Here is a 19800-nt window from a genome sequence, read left to right as displayed (position 1 = left end):
CCTAGAATGAAAACAAAAGAATTGTTGTGTATGAAAAATGCAGTTATTACATATGTCTCCAGTTTCTAGTTGGCTCCCAACTCCATAAACATGTAAAAATTCTAATAACTTAACACTACAATAATGACACGGAGACATCGGCTGGCATTAAAAAGTCAGAAATTTATTGATCAAATAATAATGCCAAAAAAGTGTTTGGTTTTAGTGTAGACAAGAGCACGGACAAAACAAATGACACATAAGGAATGACTGAGGGAAAGGAGGTGGAAGGGGAGGGAGGGAAAGCCAGGGAAACACAAGATTACTCGGCAAGAGGTAAAACCATAAAACCTGCTGAGGGACTTATTATATCCGAATTGTGTCCAAATTATGTCCGAATTATGTCCAAATTATGTCCGAATTATGTCCATCTAGTCAGGCAAAAAATAGAAAATCCCTCAAGACCCCCACTGTTGAAAGTGGCGAGTGGCCGAAGCCCCGAGTAGGATAGACAGGGGAAGACAAAACAGACTAACAGGGAGAGACAGCATAAAACAATGGCAGCATCAATGCAGCACAAGATTCACCATTTGGCAAATGGTGACACCTTTGTGCGCTCCGCTGCTTGTAAGTACATTCCTCAATTAATTAGCAATATAATATCACTCTCCTAAACGATCAATACCGGCAAGCAGTAAACTGTAAGTTACTATATATAGTAATAAAATGATTAAATGATAACAAATCAAGTTAAATCCCCAAGTAGTAATTTGCTAAGTTTCCCATTTAACAATTCTATTCCCTTTGATCTCAATGTAAATCAACATATTTCGAACAAATAAATCAAGATGTCAAAATCAAACCCTTATTAGGTCATATAAAGGATACTCCTAGAGCCGGATGGAGCGCTCAATGGGCAGCCTGCAGCCAGGAATAACCTGGAGATGTTACCTGGTCACTGAGGTAGAGGGCCGGGGTGCTGTGATGGAGGCTGATGTCCCGTGCCTGCAGGAGGAGGTCTTTCATACACAGGGCAGACTTCCTCGTATGGTGGCGGGTCAGGGTTCCACGCAGATCTTACCCAGGGCGGGAATCTGGGTGTTGTGTCTACAGAACTGAAAATACACAAATACAGGCGTCATAGGTTATCACATGTACACGTCACACTGATATCTCTAGTGTGCTCCTTGTCCTCACAGTGTAAGCAGCATGAGGACAGTGGTCACCGGATAATGGATAGCCTGCAGTTGTGAGATTTGGTTCATCTCCCAGCTGGCGCCTGATTGGATGCATGCAGCAGGGTCACAGCTCTGTGCTAATGTATCTGTCAGCTACACGTGGAAGCCGGCACCTCCCTCTATTTATCTGCGGGTTAGGGTTAGTCTGCCAGGGGGATTACCTCAGTCCAAATGCCACGTTGGTGTTCTGAACGCCGACATACCATCTATATGTATCCCCCCAATGCTGGGCGTAAATGGTGCATTAGATACAAGTGCCCAATTTCTGTATACAAGGAAGTCAGGCTATACCACACAGCATGCCCATCACACAGATCTGTTTCTAGCACCCGCACGGCACCTGCCCAGTTACTGCCCGGAAACACCCATGTCACAGAGATCTGGGAATGCAGAACGCCTCCATCCGTGCCCATATGCCATATCTGCAGTCTGCAAATGTCTGTGCCTCACTTTGGGCCTGATTCAACATGAGTTGTAACTGAGCAAAATAGCAACTCCCAGAGCTAGGCTGCAGGGGAGCGGGTGCTACCCAACACGGAAAGGTGGACGCTGGGACTACGTACGCAAACCTAGTGAAATCGCATAGAATCGCATGCCATTATTGTATGGCATGCAATGCGATTTTAACTATTATAATGGCATTTAATGTACTATACCATTAAATGACATAATGTCATTTATTTATGCTCCCCCAGTATCGGTGTCATTCCGAAGCGTGGTGAGTGCAACATGTCCCGCGAGGGGCGGCGGGGCGCGTCCGGCGGACCTTTTCATATCTACACTATCCACGTCGGCGTGGAGTTGATCTTATATAGTGTGGCGAGCGTAGCGAGCCACCGAGCCCGAAGCGTGGCGAGCGCACGCATATTATGTTACATGTATTACGCGTCCGCTCGCCACTCTTCGGGCTCGGTGGCTCGCTGTGATCGCCACACTATATAGAATCAACTCCACACCAACGTGGATAGTGGGGGGTATGAAAAGGTCGGGCGAACGATTTCCGCCACCGCTCGCCGTGCTTCGGGATGACGTGGATAGTGGGGGTGGGGAGCCTAAATAAATGACATTATATGTCATTTAATTGAATAGCACATTAAATTTCATTATTATATGTGCAATCATAACCGATATCTGATCGCATCGCATGCCATACAATAATGGCATGCGATGTGATCGGATGCGATTTTTTATTACACCCGATTTTTTTTATGTATTCACTGAGAGAGAGCAGTGAATACATTACATAGAAAAATCGCATTTCATCGCATCCCATCTCATCGCATGCTATACCATAATTGCATGCAATGTGATGCGATTTCACTACCCTGAATAGCCCACTAAGCAAATGCCATAGTGGGCGCCGTGATAATACATTTGCCCCTTAGCCATTAGCCCCCTAGCCATTTACCCCATAGCCATTAGCCCCCTAGCCATTTACCCCTTAGCCATTAGCCCCTTAGCCATTAGCCCCCTAACCATTAGCCCCTTAGACATTAGCCCCCTAGCCATTAGCCCCCTAGCCATTAGCCCCCTAGCCATTGTCCCCCTAGCCATTTGCCCCTTAGCCATTTGCCCCTTAGCCATTTGCCCCTTAGCCATTTGCCCCTTAGCCATTTGCCCCCTAGCCATTAGCCCCCTAGCCATTAACCCCTTAGCCATTAGACCCCTAGCCATTTGCCCCTTAGCCATTAGACCCCTAGCCATTTGCTCCTTAGCCATTAGCCCCCTAGCCATTAGCCCCTTAGCCATTGTCTCCCTAGCCATTAGCCCCCTAGCCATTTGCCCCTTAGCCATTTGCCCCTTAGCCATTAGCCCCCTAGCCATTAGCCCCCTAGCCATTAGCCCCCTAGCCATTAGCCCCCTAGCCATTAACCCCTTAGCCATTAGATCCCTAGCCATTTGCCCCTTAGCCATTAGCCCCTAGCCATTTGCCCCTTAGACATTAGCCCCCTAGCCATTTGCCCCCTAGCCATTTGCATCTTCAAAGATTGATACATTAAAATCCAGCAGCAAAATCGACAGAATCTCACAGTTTCCTGCAACACGCAGACTATTACATACAGCCCATAGCCGGATAAGATGGGGACATTCCACATTTGTCCTACCGTCTGCAGAAGAGACTCTCGTACGGCGGTGGTGGATCAATTACGTCTCTTGCATTCCTGACACCGGAGCTGCCTTCTGCTGGGATGTCAAAGTATGATGGCGGAGGTGCTGGAAGGTTGATGGTTTCATTGTCTGCAAAAAATATAGAAATATATGAAATATATGCGTATATATACAGGATAGATAGATAGATATGCAGAGTAGACCGGCACTCAAACTAGGGGTGCTAGGGGTGTGTTACCCCCACAGTGTTTGTTCCCAGATAGCAAGTCCTATGTGTACAAAGTTTGTTGTAAATTGCTCCAGCCATTCCCTAGGGGTGTGTTACCCCAACAGTGTTTGTTCACAGATTGTAACTGATATGTGAAATTGTGTTTTTTTATTAATAAAAAATGAGCTGTAATCAATTCAGATTTGGAATTTTTTTAGTTGCATCGTCCGTGTTTTAATACGCTCGTATATAAAATGTTATAATCTTCCCTTGTACTCTGTGGATTTGTATAGATAGGCAGAAGGGCAGACACATTTTCCCTTTTATATATTAGATAGATAGATAGATAGATAGATAGATAGATAGATAGATAGTTTTGTAAAGCACACCGGAATATGCTGCGCTATATAAGAAACTGGTAATAAATAAATGGTACGTGTTTTCTAGCAGGGCGCCACCGATTTTAATTGTATGCAATCGGGTTGCAAAAATCGTGTCAATCGCATCTCATGCAACCAAATTGCATGCAATGCGATTGACCCGACCCCATTTTTTTACCCCCCCCAATGCTAATTGGTCCCTGAGACCCGATTTTACATTGGCCCCAATGTTAAATGCCCCCCAGACCCCATTTTTCATTGTATGCCCCCCCCCCCATTGTTAACGCCACATCAACGTGAACCCGAAGCGTGTGGAGCACAGCGACCCTGCAAGGGGCAGCGGTACGCGTCCTCCGACCTTTTCATACCCCCACTATCCACGTCGGCGTGGAGTTGATATTATATAGTGTGGCGAGCACAGTGAGCCACCGAGCCCGAAGCGTGGCGATTACAGCGAGACCCGCGAGGGGACGCGCATTACTTCAGACGTATTAGGCATCCCCTCACGGGGCTTGCTGCGCTCGCCACACTATATGAAATCCACTCCACGCCGACGTGGATAGTGGGGGTATGAAAAGGTCGGAGGACGCGTACCGCCGCCCCTCGCGGGCTCACTGCGCTCGCCACGCTTCGGGTTGGCGTTCATCGTGGGGTGGCGTTAACAATGGGGGGGGGGGGGGCATTTGACATAGAAATGACCCATTAGGGTGGGTATACAATCAAAAATTGGGTATGGGGGGAAATTAAACATAAGTTCCTATGTAAAATCGGGTCGGTCGCGTCGGTCGGTTCGCATGCCATTATAATGGCATGCGATGGACCCGATTTTACATTTGTTGGGAAACCTCAAAAAAAGCCCGAAAATTGGGTCCGTTGGGTCCCATCGCATACCTTAAGTTAAGGTATGCGATGGGACCCGATGGGCGCCGTGCTAGGAAACAAGTAACAAATAAATAAATGACATATATGAGACAGATAGATAGATAGATGACATATATTAGATACATACATACATACATACATAGAATGATATAAGATAGATAGATACATACATACATACATACATACATACATATATACATACATACATAGAATGATATAAGATAGATAGATAGATAGATAGATAGATAGATAGATAGATAGATAGATAGATAGATAGATAGATAGATAGATAGATAGATAGGAGATACATACATACATAGAATGATATGAGATAGATAGATAGATAGATAGATAGATAGATAGATAGATAGATAGATAGATAGATAGATAGATAGATAGATAGATAGATAGATAGAGCTATCACCATCAATCCAATAGTAAAGCGATGTGCACTAGAGTATACATGACTGGAGCAGATCACTTTGCATTACACCGTATTACATAATGACATGTGTCAGCACTGGCTTAGCCCACATAACTGCCGCCTTCTCTGGGTGTCAGTCATCCTCTGTCCCTGTATATCACCAATAACACTGTTACCCTATATAACACCTGTCCCTACTGACTAATATTTCCTATAGACCAGCAGTCCTACAGCTATTGGCTTAGTTACACACCATCAGCCTATGACAGCAACATAACCGTAGTAAGTACTCACCCACAGTGATGCTGTAGGCCTGGTATACTGGTGGTGGTGACTCTACAGCAACTGGGTCCCCTTCTGGATCTGTGGTGATGTCCACTGTGGAGACAGCTCTGCACCTCATCAGCAGAAAGGAGCCGATGCCCAAAACAGCAAAGACTGGTCCCAGGATCTTCAGTACAGTGCTGCAGCCATCCTCTGGGTCACTCCGGCAGGACTCATAGGTGATCATGGTGATGAGCGACCCTGCAATTGTTAGTGTCCCTCCAATCACAATGGGTAAGAGTCTAAGATTTGCCATTTTAACCTGTTAGAAACAGAGAAAGTTAATTTTCCAGATCATATACTCACCATATACTCACCATGCGTCTTCTCTGGCTGGTTGGCAAACTGTTATGGCAGGTGCACAGGTCAGGTGACTCATCACCAACTGCCACATTTTCAAAGATGCACATTAGTAGCTGAGGGCAGCTCAGGGGTCCTGAGGGCCGACTGTGCAGGATATTTATCACAGCTTGTACAGACAGATAAAATACCAACCAATCACCTCCTCACTGCCATGCTACAGGCTGTGTTCGATTAATGGCAAGTTAGGAGCTGATTGGTTGGTACAATTTCTTACTCCAAAGTTTGATATCTCTGCTCAAATACAGATGTCTCATGTAACATACAATATAACTGCTCCGCAGTGTAACATATAATGCATGGAATAATATATGGGGACTAGCTGGCCAGATTATCAATGGGCCGGATGGAGCTGCAGCTCCAGGCCCACCATTACAATAGTCCCACAGGGTCTACTGTGCTGCTGCAGATAGGAATTTTTTATTTCCTGTTACAGCCTGCAGCCTGCGAGTAGCCATCCGTACCTCCTCCTGGCCAGGACCTGTGACACCCCCACCCCACACTTGCGGCTGTGGCGCCAGTGGAACGGATCACACCAGCACTTTTCCTGTTACAGCTACACTATAGCGTTCCTGCCAGCTCATGCTTGCCTACCTGACCCTCTCCATGAGGGAGAAAATGCTCTGTTCCTGGGCTTCCCTGGTAATGTATGATTGCCATCACCTGTGGGGAGCTAGGCAATTGATAAGAAAGATGTTTCACCACAGGTGCTGGCAATCCTACATTACCAGGGAAGCCCAGGAACAGAGCATTTTCTCCCTCATGGAGCAGGTCAGGTAAGCAAGTATGTGCCAGCTGCCACCCGAGGCCCCACCCACCTAAATTCCAGCAGCAGCAGCAGCAGCTCTGTTTCAAACAACACAAGGCGCACTACATGGTACAGCAGCACTAAGGACCAGATTCTCTAAGCTTCAAAATAGATAAAATGGAGAATAATAAACAGCCAGCCAATCAGCTCCTACCTGCCATGTCACAGACTGTGTTTGAAAAATGTCAGATAGGAGCTGATTGGTTGGCTGTTTATCACTCTCCATTTTATCACTTTTGAAGCTTGGAGAATCTGTCACTCAGCACTGTAGGCTGCACTAGACCTCCTGCGCCGCAGAGCATCTCTGCGCCGTCCCTGCTCTGCATGACAGCAGGCTACATGTGCTCCGCCTCCCATAGTGGCTAAACCTAAAGTTATCTCCATGAGGGCTGTCCCGCAGGGCCGGTGCTACCAATAGGCAGCTTCAGGAAGCTGCCTAGGGAACCGGCCTCTGTAGGGTGCCCCTTGTTCATTTAACATTTATATAAAGCTGAGTCACGTGACCTATGTGCGGGCGCCACTTTCCTCCCAACAAGCTTTGCGCAGTTTTCGCGGTTTACGGACGGTACTGTAGAAGGCGGGGGAGAATTGAGCAGCAGTGTCTTAATCATGGAGCAGCCGCCCGCCCACCTGTACCACACCAGCCTACCCCTCGCTCCTCAATAGTGTCACCTGCAGAACCAGCGTGACATCCCGGCATGGGCTGAAAGCAGCAAGTGTTGTACAGCAAGTACTGTAGTGTGGGATATATGTAAATATGTATGAGAGCGTGTATGGATAGATATATATATATATATTATATATATATATAGATAGATATAATGCCCTTTGTCCTGGGAGCAGCATGGGCTGCAATTATATGTAACATAGTAACATAGGTTGTTATTTCAGTCTCAAGCACTTAAAAGGGGATACCCTGATTTCAGGGTATCACATTTACTCAGCGCCCCACTAAGGGGGCATGTCATGATCCACCCAAAGGGTGTGTCTATATGGAGAGATTGTGAAAAGAGATTGTGAATGTGGCACCCAGAAGTGTGGGTGTGTACTGCTACATCTGAGAGGAATCTTTTAAAATGACTTATATCCAAATGTAGATGAGCCCCAAAGAGGTTAGTAAGAGATACTATACTTGCTAAAGTGCTGGGAAATGGTGCTGATGATTTAATGTAAATGTATCTGTCTCTCATTCCTCTTTTCCCCAAAAAAGTAATATTGTAATGTGGTCTAGGTGAAATGAGAGAGATTGCTAGACTAATGAGGGAGAGAGGGAGAGAGGGAGATTGCTGCTATTTCAGGGAGTCACCTGCAGAACAGTGGTCAAAGTGGGCCGGTATACAGCGGTACTGTATGTCATACCGGCACTTCTTCGACCACTGACACGGAAGTGACTTTTATTTAATAAAAAAGTGTGCAGCAGGAGGCAGTGGAAGTGGCCAGCCTGCTGCACTGCTGCCGACAGATGTATGGAGGCTGCCTGCTGAAGATTTCATCCGCCAGCACCCTCCCCCTGCAAGTGGTGCCGCCAGTGGTGTAAGTACTGACGATGCATGTGGTGCAGCTGTTGTGGGACTGGAGCCATCTCTAGGGCCCGCTGCTCCCCAGCACCCAGTTTACACTGCACTACAGAAAGGGCTCCGGCGAACTGAGCGGCTCTCTCCACCCCAGACGCCGGAAATCTGAGGCGCTCTCTCCCCCTGGGCGCTGCTGGAGAGTGGAGACCGGAGCTGCTCTAACACACCCACCCCAGACACCGGAGATGATCTGCGCAGCCCGATCCCTGCCCAGCAGCCTTGACACCTCCATCCTCCAGCAGCTGCACCATGTGTGAAGGGAAGCAGTGCTTGGCCTGCCTTCTGCTTCTGCAGAGGGGAGACTACCCTGTGCTTCCAATCTGGCGGGCATCCTTAACTCCCATTCAGGATTTCTCTGCTGCCAGTCTCCCCTTCACCCTATACCTGGGTCCATCCATGGGCCTTATTCATTCACACCCTGCAGCTCATTACCCCACAGATATGTAAGTGCCTGGTGAGCCCTATACCCACATACACCCCCCAGTGTGTGACACCCTGTGTATGTAAAACTTTTGTACCCCCTACCCTGTTCCTCTGTGTATGACCGCCTCAAACCTCCATCATCTCTGGTGTATGTCCCCATGTGTGTGACACCTTGCCCCCCCCCCCCCCTACCACCCTAACCCCTGGTGTGTCCACACAACCACTGTTTTTGTGTAACACCTTGTTCCCCCTACCACCCTAAAGAAAGTCTGGCAGCTGAGGCAGATATGGCCTGGAGGATTTGTTGTACCTCCATTACTACACCCGCAGTATATATATATATATATATATATACACACATTATTTATAGAAATTGAGCTGTTTGTAGAAATTTATTTTGCCGATACCCACACGCATCCGTACCCATTCTACAGCTGAACATCTGGTATGTAACCTTTATAGTGCAGTAATTAGAGATATATATTTCGGTGATACATATCCATATATATGATACAACATACTTGTGGCCCACTTTTTAGATACTGTGAATCAGACTTGGTGGATCAGGCCATCTTTATTGCACAGATCTCGCCGACAGATCTTTATTAATGGGATGATCCCTTTAATTCGGGATTTCATGTGCCTGCACCCTAAATAAGGGCATAAAGAAGGTTTTGGATATATCGTGTACTTTTTGACCCCAATTGGGGAAGCTTTGGGTACGTAACGAATTTATTGTATATTTTCTATTTTTTTATTTTTTACAATATTAAGGCAAAACGAGGGCTGCATAGGCCAGAGTGTAGTTAAGAGCCCGGGGATTTAGGGGTTAAACGCAGATACAGTACACATGCAGCACAGAGCAGTGTGTAATTCTTAGGCAGGTTAGCATGTGGTGCTTATGGGCCAATCAGCACCCAGAGGGGAGGTAGCTTAAGTGGGGTATATAGGGTCCAGCTTAGGGGGAGGAACTTCCTCTTGGAATCCGGATTCACACAGTGCAGCACGCGAAGCTAAGTACCTTTTTACCTTGTTTTTAGGCCTGTTTCATCGCGCAGCTGCTAGTATGTCCGGCCGCCCCAAGAGATCTGCCCCACCACCTCGGTGGTTAGCAGACGCAGCCCGCCCGCTGGTGACTGTACCAGCGCGCGGAGGAGGCAGGGGAGGCAGCAGGACGTCCGCGACCGCGTCATCGCGGGTGCGCGCGCCGTCTCCTGCACAGTCTACCTCTGGGGGACATGTTTCCCCAGCGCAGGGAAGCGTCTCCCCGGCTCAGCAGGGCTCTGCTGTGAGCGGGGAGCGCGCTGCGCCATTAGCACATGGTGGGCACCCAGCAGCGAGTAGCGCTGCTGGGGACAGTGCTTTGGCGCCATCTGCTGGCGTTTTAACGCCAGCGCAGGTTATTCATACCCCCATGGGCACCCCGCGCGCTTCAGGCAGCGGGGTGAGCGGTGGGGGGGTTTCACTGAGCGGGGGAGATGGGGGGGTGCCCCCCAGGACTAGTACCCCTTTAGCGCAGGGTCCAGGGAGTCCTCTGCAGGTCATAACAGGGGGCCCCACGTGGAGCCCTCTGCGGATGACGGCAGGTGGGCGGCGCGGTGCGGGTCAGCCCCCTTTGGCCTCCCTGACTAACATCTTGGCCCCGGGGAGGGGGTCGCTCATACCCTTGGGCTGGGACGGTGGCCGTGGGGACGCTTTCGTCGGCGGCCAGATGGATGGCGGTGCCCCCCCCTTCCAGGGTTGGCAGGCACCACAGCAGCAATGGCATCAGGGCCAGCAGCCATTCCCTGCGGCCCCTCAGGGCTTCGCCGGGGCCCCGGCGGGGCAGGGGGGGCACCAGGGGTTTGGCCACACGGGTTTCGGGGCGGGTCAGCAGGCATTCATGCAACCCCCCGTGCAACAGCAGCAGCAGTGGGCCGTTCCTGGTCAGAATGCAGGGGGGTACCCAGGGTACCCCATGCCCCACCCACAATACGGGCCCTACCCAGGGACCCATCAGCCCCCTTTCCCGTACTTCCCCCAAACAGCGGGGGTAGGTGGAGGTTTTCCCGGGGGGGGGGTTTCGGGGGAGCATGGCAGGGTGCTGGGGCACCACAACAGCAGGGCCCGGGGGGGCCGCAGCAGGCTTTTCAGGGGGCGGCTTACACTCACCCCAACATGTATGCCCAGGCTCAACAGGTCAACCAGGTTTATGCGACTGGGGGCCTGGGGAGCTCTGGTACAGCAGCGGGAGGGTCAGTGAGGGTGACGGGCTCAGGATATGGTCCTAACACTGCACCTTTGTCTCCCGAGGTATCCTCTGTCGGTGGCAGGAGCGGCATTTTCGGGGGATCGTCCCAGGAAGAGGACGCAGAGAGGTCCAGGAGGGTCCCGGAATCAAGGCCAGCAACACCGGTGGCGACTCTAGCCACACCCAGGGTCCCGGCACCAGCTCCCAGGTCGACTGAGACCCCGGCGTCCACTTCAAGGGCGGAAGCATCCACGTGAGCAGGGACGGGGGCCACAGCACGGGTGGATCCCGTGGTCCAAGGCGAAGCTTCTGGAGATGGTGAGAATGATAATACATCAGAGTGTGCATCCTCTTCCTCCCACTCCTCAGCTAGTAGTGATGAGTCTGGGTCCCCCAAGCGCCCGCGCAAGTTTGCGAAAATGGTTGCGCGAGCGGTGGCGAAAAAAGTGGGTGGCGCTAAGCGGGCGAGGAAGGAGGCGGAGCCAGAGGTAGCTACCAAGGCAGGCGACATGGTCCATTGCACTAACACCGCCATGGCCAGGGGCCTGCGTAAGGGTATAAAGGATAAGATAAAAAGGGGAAAGTTTGTCGACTTCTTCACATTGACAGTCGACATGAAAAAAGATTTTGAGGCAGCCAAGAAGGCGGGAAGTGGTAGCGAGGCGGCCTTTAAAGGCTTCCACAATTGGCTGAAGGGCTTTTTAATCTTCTCCTCTTGTTATCTGAGCACAAGGCCTGGGGAGCACGTGAACGTCTTACGCTACCTGTTCCTCGTGAACGAGACGTACACGGATTATAAGGGGCTGGCGTGGCGGAACTACGATGAGAAGTTCCGCCTCGCCCACGCCGGGTCAAGGGTCATGCCCATGGGCTGCAAGCACGTGGAAATTTGGCTCGAGGTCATAGGCAAGGGGCAGCATAGCTCAGACACATCGGGCAGGAAGCCATTTCCTGTGGCCAAACCCGGTTCCAAAGCCGGCAGCAAAGGGAAGTGCTTTGCATACAACGAAGGCAAATGTGACAGGGGCGCCAAGTGCCGCTTCCGTCACGACTGCAGTAACTGCGGGGGGGCGGGGCACCCCTCTAAATCCTGCAGGTCAGCGGCCAAGGGCGGGGATCACGGGGACGCCGGCACTGGCGGAAAGTAAGGCCCCTTCCCCAATTGTGGTAGACGCCCTGGCCCGTAGGTTAATGGCGTACCCTAACAGGGCTGACGCATGGTTTTTGTTAGACGGGTTTAGTTTTGGTTTCCCCCTTCCCATCCCTGATGGAATAAGGGTGTCCTGCATTAGGAACCTCAAGTCAGCCAGGGATTTTCCGGAGGTGGTCCGCCAGAAGGTCCAGGCTGAAGTGGCCCTGGGCAGGATGGCGGGCCCTTTCCAAGGTGACCCCCTCCCTGACATGTGTTTTTCCCCTCTCGGGGTGGTCCCTAAGAAGACCCCGGGTAAATACAGGTTGATACAGCACCTGTCACACCCCCATGGCGCGTCCATAAACGACGCCATTCCGGATGAGTTCTGTAGTGTGCAGTACCAGCTATTTGACGAGGTGCTGGGCATAGTCCGGGGTTTCGGCCAGGGAGCACTTATGGCCAAGCTGGATATTGAATCCGCGTTTAGGCTCCTCCCATTACACCCTAAGTCCTTCAGGTTCATGGGCTTTAGGCTAGATGGGGGCTGTTACATAGACAAGTGCTTACCGATGGGCTGTTCTGTCTCCTGCTCCTACTTCGAGAAATTCAGCACGTTCTTGCACTGGTGCATACAGAGCAGTACAGGGTGTGCGGGCGTAGCCCACTACCTGGATGACTTTCTCTTTGTGGGACCAGGAGACGACGGCACATGCGCCCATATATTGTCCCGGGCGGTTTCCCTGCTAGAGGAGCTGGGGGTCCCTATAGCTGCGGATAAGACGGAGGGACCCACCAGGGTCCTGTCTTACCTGGGCATAGAAATAGACTCGGCTGTGGGGTGCTGCCGCTTGCCCGAGGATAAGGTGACAAAGCTGCAGGGGTTAATAGTTGAGTGCTTGCAGAAGAAGAGGATACAGCTGAGACTATTGCAGTCCCTGCTGGGGTCCTTTAATTTTGCTTGCCGCATCATTCCCATGGGGAGGGTATTCTGCCGCAAGCTCGAGAGGGCCACGGCGGGGGTTCGGGACCCCCACCACACGGTCAGGCTGTCACGGGAAATGCGAGACGACATGGCAGTGTGGTCCACATTCCTGGGGCAATTTAATAGAGAGCTTATATGGCCCACGGAGCCCGAATCCAGCAAGGAACTGCAGCTCTTCACAGATGCTGCTGGCTCCACGGGATTTGGGGCTTATTTCCAAGGGGAATGGTGCGTCTCACTGTGGCCACAGTCTTGGATTGACAGGGGTTTCACGGTCAATCTTTTGCTGCTGGAACTGTTCCCCATCATAGTATCAGTGCAGCTGTGGGCAGCGGAATTGTCAAATCGGAACATAGTGTTCTGGTGTGACAACCTGGGGGTGGTACACGCAATTAACAATCAGAGGGCGGCTTCCCCGGAGGCCCTCAGGTTACTGCGTTACCTTGTGCTTCATTGTCTGAAGAACAATATACATTTTAGGGCTAGACATGTCCCAGGCATAGAGAACACTATCGCTGACGCCCTGTCTAGGTTTCAGTTTACAAAGTTTCGGGAGCTAGCTCCTGAAGCGTCACCCCTGGGGCTTAGGTGTCCAAATCTTGTATGGCAGATCATAGAATCGGCATGAAGGGTTTGGCACTGCTGTCACTGGCGCCCTCAACTCGCAGGGCTTACGAGGCGGCCTGGAGGGATTGGGAAGAGTTTCAGTCTGCGCCTGACGCTAGCGGTAAGTCGGTCGAGGACCGGTTACTCGCATTCGTATGGGGCCATTATGTAAGAGGCAGATCAAAGTCGGCTATGACGGCGGCTTTGGCTGGTATAGCCTTCCACAGCAGGCTGAGAGGGGAGCAGGATCCCACAGCCTCTTTTGTATTGAGTAAGGCTTTGAGGGGCTGGGCTAAGCAGCGGCCAGTGCCTCCTGACACTCGGCAGCCTATAGATGAGCGCATGCTAGGTGGGCTAGTAGCAAGTCTGGATAGGGTGGCCGATACCCCCTATGAGGCTGCGCTCCTGAAGGTGGCCTTTTCATTCGCCTTCTTCGGAGCATTCAGGATTGGGGAGCTGGTAGCTGCGAGCAAGAAGGCCCAGTCTGGTCTTAGGTCGGAGGACGTGGTTCTCCATGAGGACCACGTCCTGTGTAGGATACAGAGATCCAAAACAGACCAGCTGGGGAAGGGTAGTTGGGCCACCCTGCGATCCAGTGTGAACCAAGCCATTTGTCCTGTAGCATTATGCAGGGACTACATGTCTCTTAGGCCGGTTGGAGCCATGCAGTTTTTGGTGCACACAGATGGTGTGCCCCTCACCCGTTTTCAGTTCGGGGCTGTGTTTAGACGGTGCTTGACCGGCATAGGCTTGAGGGCTCAGGATTATGGGACACACTCCTTTCGCATAGGGGCCGCAACATGCGCAGCGGCGGCGGGGCTTCCACCCTCTGCCATACAGAAGGTAGGGAGGTGGAAGTCATCGGCTTATAAGAAATATATAAGATTAGATAAGATAGATAAGGTAGATAAGTTGTAGAATGCGCCTGTTGCGCTAGCCCAAAAACGTAAGTTTACAATCGGTTCTGGAACGGCTAGCGTTCTGGAATCGACGGTGTGGAGTGAATTTTTTACTTTTTCCTCCGAGATAGAACTAATTCAATTCGGCTGTCACCAAAGTTCACCGGAGGTTTTTTAAGTTTTTCACCTTCACTTGGGCTGTTTACTGTATTCTGGTTGTGTTACAGTGTATAATATATTGATGTTAACGTTAGGTTTTTTCTTTTTCAGCCTTTTCCCTTTCCTCATCACATCAGGGGAGAGTCTGGGTAGTGGGCCACTCATATTTTTTGGGCGGCCAGGCATCCCATGGCCTCCAAAGCTTTAGGCTTGCTACGAGCTGACTCAGTGCAGTGGTTTGGGGTTAGGGGACTTCAGTGGGGTGGGCTTTATAGCCTACTAGTTTCCAAGGCCCGCAGTTCAGGTCCCCCCAACACATTAATAATACATCTAGGGGGCAATGACCTGGTCAAATATACGGGGCTCTCACTCATGTGTAGCATAACGGCTGACCTGGAGCGCATTGCGGCCCTTTGGCCAGGGGTGCGGTTAGTGTGGTCTGATATTGTCCCCCGGCTTCAGTGGCGGGGCTGCAGGAATGCAGTTGCCATAGACAGGGCAAGGCGAAAGGTGAACCACGCTGTTTCCAGGAGGGTAAGCGCCATGGGGGGTAGGGCAGTGCGGCACCCCACGATAGTTAGGGAGTCGGCCCACCTCTATAGGTCAGACGGGGTCCACCTGTCTGACGCGGGCATGGAAATTTTCCTGGGCGACATCTTTTCTGGCGTGACTCGGCAATAGGAAGGCATTAGGTCTAGTTGAGGGGTGGCGGGCCTGGTCCCGGGCGACCTTGTTAGGTCTGGGGAGCCTTGGCAGTGGCGAGAAGGCGCTCTCGACCAGCAGTCGGGTGAGGTGTCAGGTGGTCACCGTGCGGTATTACCCCCCCCTTGCCAGGACGGTGGGCGAGTCCCGAAATGAGCGGGGACGGTGGTCACTTCCTTGAGGTGTCCGCGCCTTACCTTAGAGGGGGCGGGGAGCCGTCACGGTGCAGGCTGTACCTTACGTAAGGGGTGTGTTTGTTAGATTGGAGCGAGGCAGTCGCTGCCATTGACATACACCTCTGACTGGTGCTGGTCTCAAGTGCTGTCTTGGCCATCCCTTTGATAGACTAACAAGGGTCATACCACCTAAATAAATAACTTGACCATTTTAAACTTATGCCATGGTTGTCTGAGTCTTATTTTTAGATAAGGTGTCCGCGTGAATTATTTCTAGGAAGTTATTGTAAGGGTAACAACAAAGGGTAACCAATATAATCCCTTGGGCGCCTTAGGCAAAACGAGGGCTGCATAGGCCAGAGTGTAGTTAAGAGCCCGGGGATTTAGGGGTTAAACGCAGATACACATGCAGCACAGAGCAGTGTGTAATTCTTAGGCAGGTTAGCATGTGGTGCTTATGGGCCAATCAGCACCCAGAGGGGAGGTAGCTTAAGTGGGGTATATAGGGTCCAGCTTAGGGGGAGGAACTTCCTCTTGGAATCCGGATTCCCACCCTCCCATCCCTTCTTTTCTTTCCTCTCTCTGGTGCTCATTGCCTTTGGGCTGTCCAAACAATTCGGTTAAATTTAATTTAGTTTAAAAATCGGCGAGAAGGCGCTCTCGACCAGCAGTCGGGTGAGGTGTCAGGTGGTCACCGTGCGGTATTACCCCCCCCTTGCCAGGACGGTGGGCGAGTCCCGAAATGAGCGGGGACGGTGGGCACTTCCTTGAGGTGTCCGCGCCTTACCTTAGAGGGGGCGGGGAGCCGTCACGGTGCAGGCTGTACCTTACGTAAGGGGTGTGTTTGTTAGATTGGAACGAGGCAGTCGCTGCCATTGACATACACCTCTGACTGGTGCTGGTCTCAAGTGCTGTCTTGGCCATCCCTTTGATAGACTAACAAGGGTCATACCACCTAAATAAATAACTTGACCATTTTAAACTTATGCCATGGTTGTCTGAGTCTTATTTTTAGATAAGGTGTCCGCGTGAATTATTTCTAGGAAGTTATTGTAAGGGTAACAACAAAGGGTAACCAATATAATCCCTTGGGCGCCTTAAAGGATCATATATATCACGTGGTTCCTCTATAGATATTTGGAATCTGCCCCACTGAGGGGAAGGTTATTACAGCCTGCAAACCCTGAAGGTGTTACACGAAAGTTCAAGCGTTTCACACCTAGGTATGTGTCGTATACTCCTCTGGCTATGGACAATTGTTGTAACCAAGTCTTTCTACAATGTTTTTGTATGCTACTGTATAATATCATTCATGATATTATATGATACTGTATAATATCATTCATGTAAAAAAAAATTTTCGTCCATGCATTTTCTGCATTTCTTTTTCTTCTGTGCTCATCCTCTTTTCCTTTGTATGGACAAACATGTCCGACTGCCAACAATGGTTTTTAGAACAAATTACCTTTTTTATAAAATATTATAGGTTTTTTAATTCTATGTACTTTTAAAAAAAAGATATGTCAATATCAGTATGTAATATGCTATTATTGTCTTTACCACCAACAGTGTAAAACCCCTGATGAAGTCTTTTTCAAGACGAAACGTGTCGGGTTATTGATTTCGTTTTTCCGAAAAGGATACAATGTCCAGATGTGGTCTTTGAAACATAAATAAAGCATTCTGGTTTTAAGATTATACATTGTATTGGGTTATTGTACTGTATAAGATTACAAACTGGTGGAAGTTCCATTTGGTGGTAGAAGCGCTCTCTATATTTTCTGTTTTCTATGTTCATTGTTGCCTCCCACTAACAGGGGGGGGGGGTCTTAGAGTAGCTGCTACACTATTGGGGCGCACGTGGGGTCATTCTGTGGATATATATATATATATATATATATATATATATATATAAAACGATATGCCGGCACACTCCACCTCCAATTCCCATCAGCCCGGGTGCAGGTCAGTGAAGTACAAATATATATATATATATATATATATATATATATATATATAAGCAGGCAGTCAGACCGCACACATGGGACTTGTCTCTCAGCAAAAGAAGTCAGGCATCAGCCAATTACAATGCAAGCTTTCGGGAAATTTTATTATCACGTCTTTTAGCCTGAGGACGGGATAATAAAAATTCCCGAAAGCTTGCATTGTAATTGGCTGATGCCTGACTTCTTTTGCTGAGAGACAAGTCCCATGTGTGCGGTCTGACTGCATATATATATATATATATATATATATATATATCCAAAAGGTGTGCAGCAGATAGTGTACGGACCCTGCAGATTTCAGAAAGCACAAACCTGAGGCATCCCCTGAGTCCAGCGCAGGGTCAGGAAGCAGAGCCCAGCGTATGCAGGAGTAGGTCAGCCCAGGCACTTCAGACTAGGAGCCAGGAGGGCAAGATGGCACCAGCGCCTCCGTGCGGCCGAGCTGCGTGCCCTGGAAGAGACGTCTCCTGCTCTCTCCGCCAAGCTTCCAGAGGTTCACCAGGCACCTCCACCCACCAAGACACCCGCCGGAGCACCAGCGCAGTCAAGTCACAGGGCCGCACTTCCGTTCAGTCAGAGCCGCCCGAAGATCCCAGATGGCTGCCGCACATGGAGAGGACGCACAAGCTTCAGCAGACAGCCAGCCCGACCTCCGAGCACAACACAGAAGATTCACAGAAGGCGCAGCGGACACAGGAGCAGCTCCAGAGCAATTGGAGGTGAGTATACGGTGTCCAGGGGTCCCGGGGAAGGATGTGTATGTAGGATGGTGTTGGAGCTCTCACTCCCCGCACCCGCTCACGTTGCCGGCCAAGCCACGCCCACATAAAAATAATACTGAAAGCCGAAACTTCGTAGACAACATTTACAAACTGGTGGAAGTTCCATTTGGTGGTAGAAGCGCTCTCTATATTTTCTGTTTTCTATGTTCATTGTTGCCTCCCACTAACAGGGGGGGGGGGTGTCTTAGAGTAGCTGCTACACTATTGGGGCGCACGTGGGGTCATTCTGTGGATATATATATATATAAAATAATACTGAAAGCCGAAACTTCGTAGACAACATTTACAAACTGGTGGAAGTTCCATTTGGTGGTAAAAGCGCTCTCTATATTTTCTGTTTTCTATGTTCATTGTTGCCTCCCACTAACAGGGGGGGGGGGGGGTCTTAGAGTAGCTGCTACACTATTGGGGCGCACGTGGGGTCATTCTGTGGATATATATATATATATATATATATATATATATATACACTGTATATATATATATATATCCAAAAGGTGTGCAGCAGATAGTGTACGGACCCTGCAGATTTCAGAAAGCACAAACCTGAGGCATCCCCTGAGTCCAGCGCAGGGTCAGGAAGCGGAGCCCAGCGTATGCAGGAGTAGGTCAGCCCAGGCACTTCAGACTAGGAGCCAGGAGGGCAAGATGGCACCAGCGCATCCGTGCGGCCGAGCAGCGCGCCCTGGAAGAGACGTCTCCTGCACTCCTTGCCAAGCTTCCAGAGGTTCACCAGGCACCTCCACCCACCAAGACACCCGCCGGAGCACCAGCTCAGTCAAGTCACAGGGCCGCACTTCCGTTCAGTCAGAGCCGCCCGAAGATCCCAGATGGCGGCCGCACATGGAGAGGACGCACAAGCTTCAGCAGACAGCCAGCCCGACCTCCGAGCACAACACAGAAGATTCACAGAAGGCGCAGCGGACACAGGAGCAGCTCCAAAGCAATTGGAGGTGAGTATACGGCGTCCAGGGGTCCCGGGGAAGGATGTGTATGTAGGATGGTGTTGGAGCTCTCACTCCCCGCACCCGCTCACGTTGCCGGCCAAGCCACGCCCACATAAAAATAATACTGAAAGCCAAAACTTCGTAGACAACATTTCAGCACCTTTTATGTGGTCACCTAAGTTTACCACAACACAAAGGCGTAACTACCATTGGTGCAAGGGGTGCAACTGCTATGGGGCCCAGAGGTGAAGGGGGCCCATCTTTACAGTCTAAGGTATATGTGCTATATTCATTTATTACCAACAGTTGCTAAATAGGGGGCCCATACAAACTTTTGCTATGGGGCCTATGAATGTCTAGTTACGCCTCTGCCACAACATATACCTCTTATACAAATCATGTAACACAATAGTAACCCCCTTATACTGTACTTGCCTCTTACACATTATGCCACATGGAATGAACCAAAA

General features: G+C 50.2%; 1 protein-coding gene across 1 annotated transcript in view; it reads right to left on the bottom strand.

Annotated features, from left to right (window-relative positions):
* Positions 1-223: 223 nt before the first annotated feature.
* The window catches only part of LOC146072312 (uncharacterized), a 36647-nt gene continuing 17070 nt past the window's right edge, over positions 224-19800 (bottom strand). The window contains exons 2-4 of the mRNA XM_083179612.1: positions 5515-5806; positions 3323-3455; positions 224-1094 (exon numbers count right to left, since the gene is read on the bottom strand). Coding sequence (XP_083035738.1) covers positions 935-1094; positions 3323-3455; positions 5515-5800 — 579 coding nt within the window. The 5' untranslated portion in view covers positions 5801-5806 and the 3' untranslated portion in view covers positions 224-934. The remainder of the gene's footprint in view (positions 1095-3322; positions 3456-5514; positions 5807-19800) is intronic.

Source organism: Crinia signifera, chromosome 4 (genome assembly GCF_055691185.1).
Source record: "Crinia signifera chromosome 4, ASM5569118v1, whole genome shotgun sequence".
NCBI lineage: Eukaryota > Metazoa > Chordata > Amphibia > Anura > Myobatrachidae > Crinia > Crinia signifera.
Note: the sequence above shows the minus strand (reverse complement) of the source record. Positions and strands in the feature narration are given on the sequence as shown.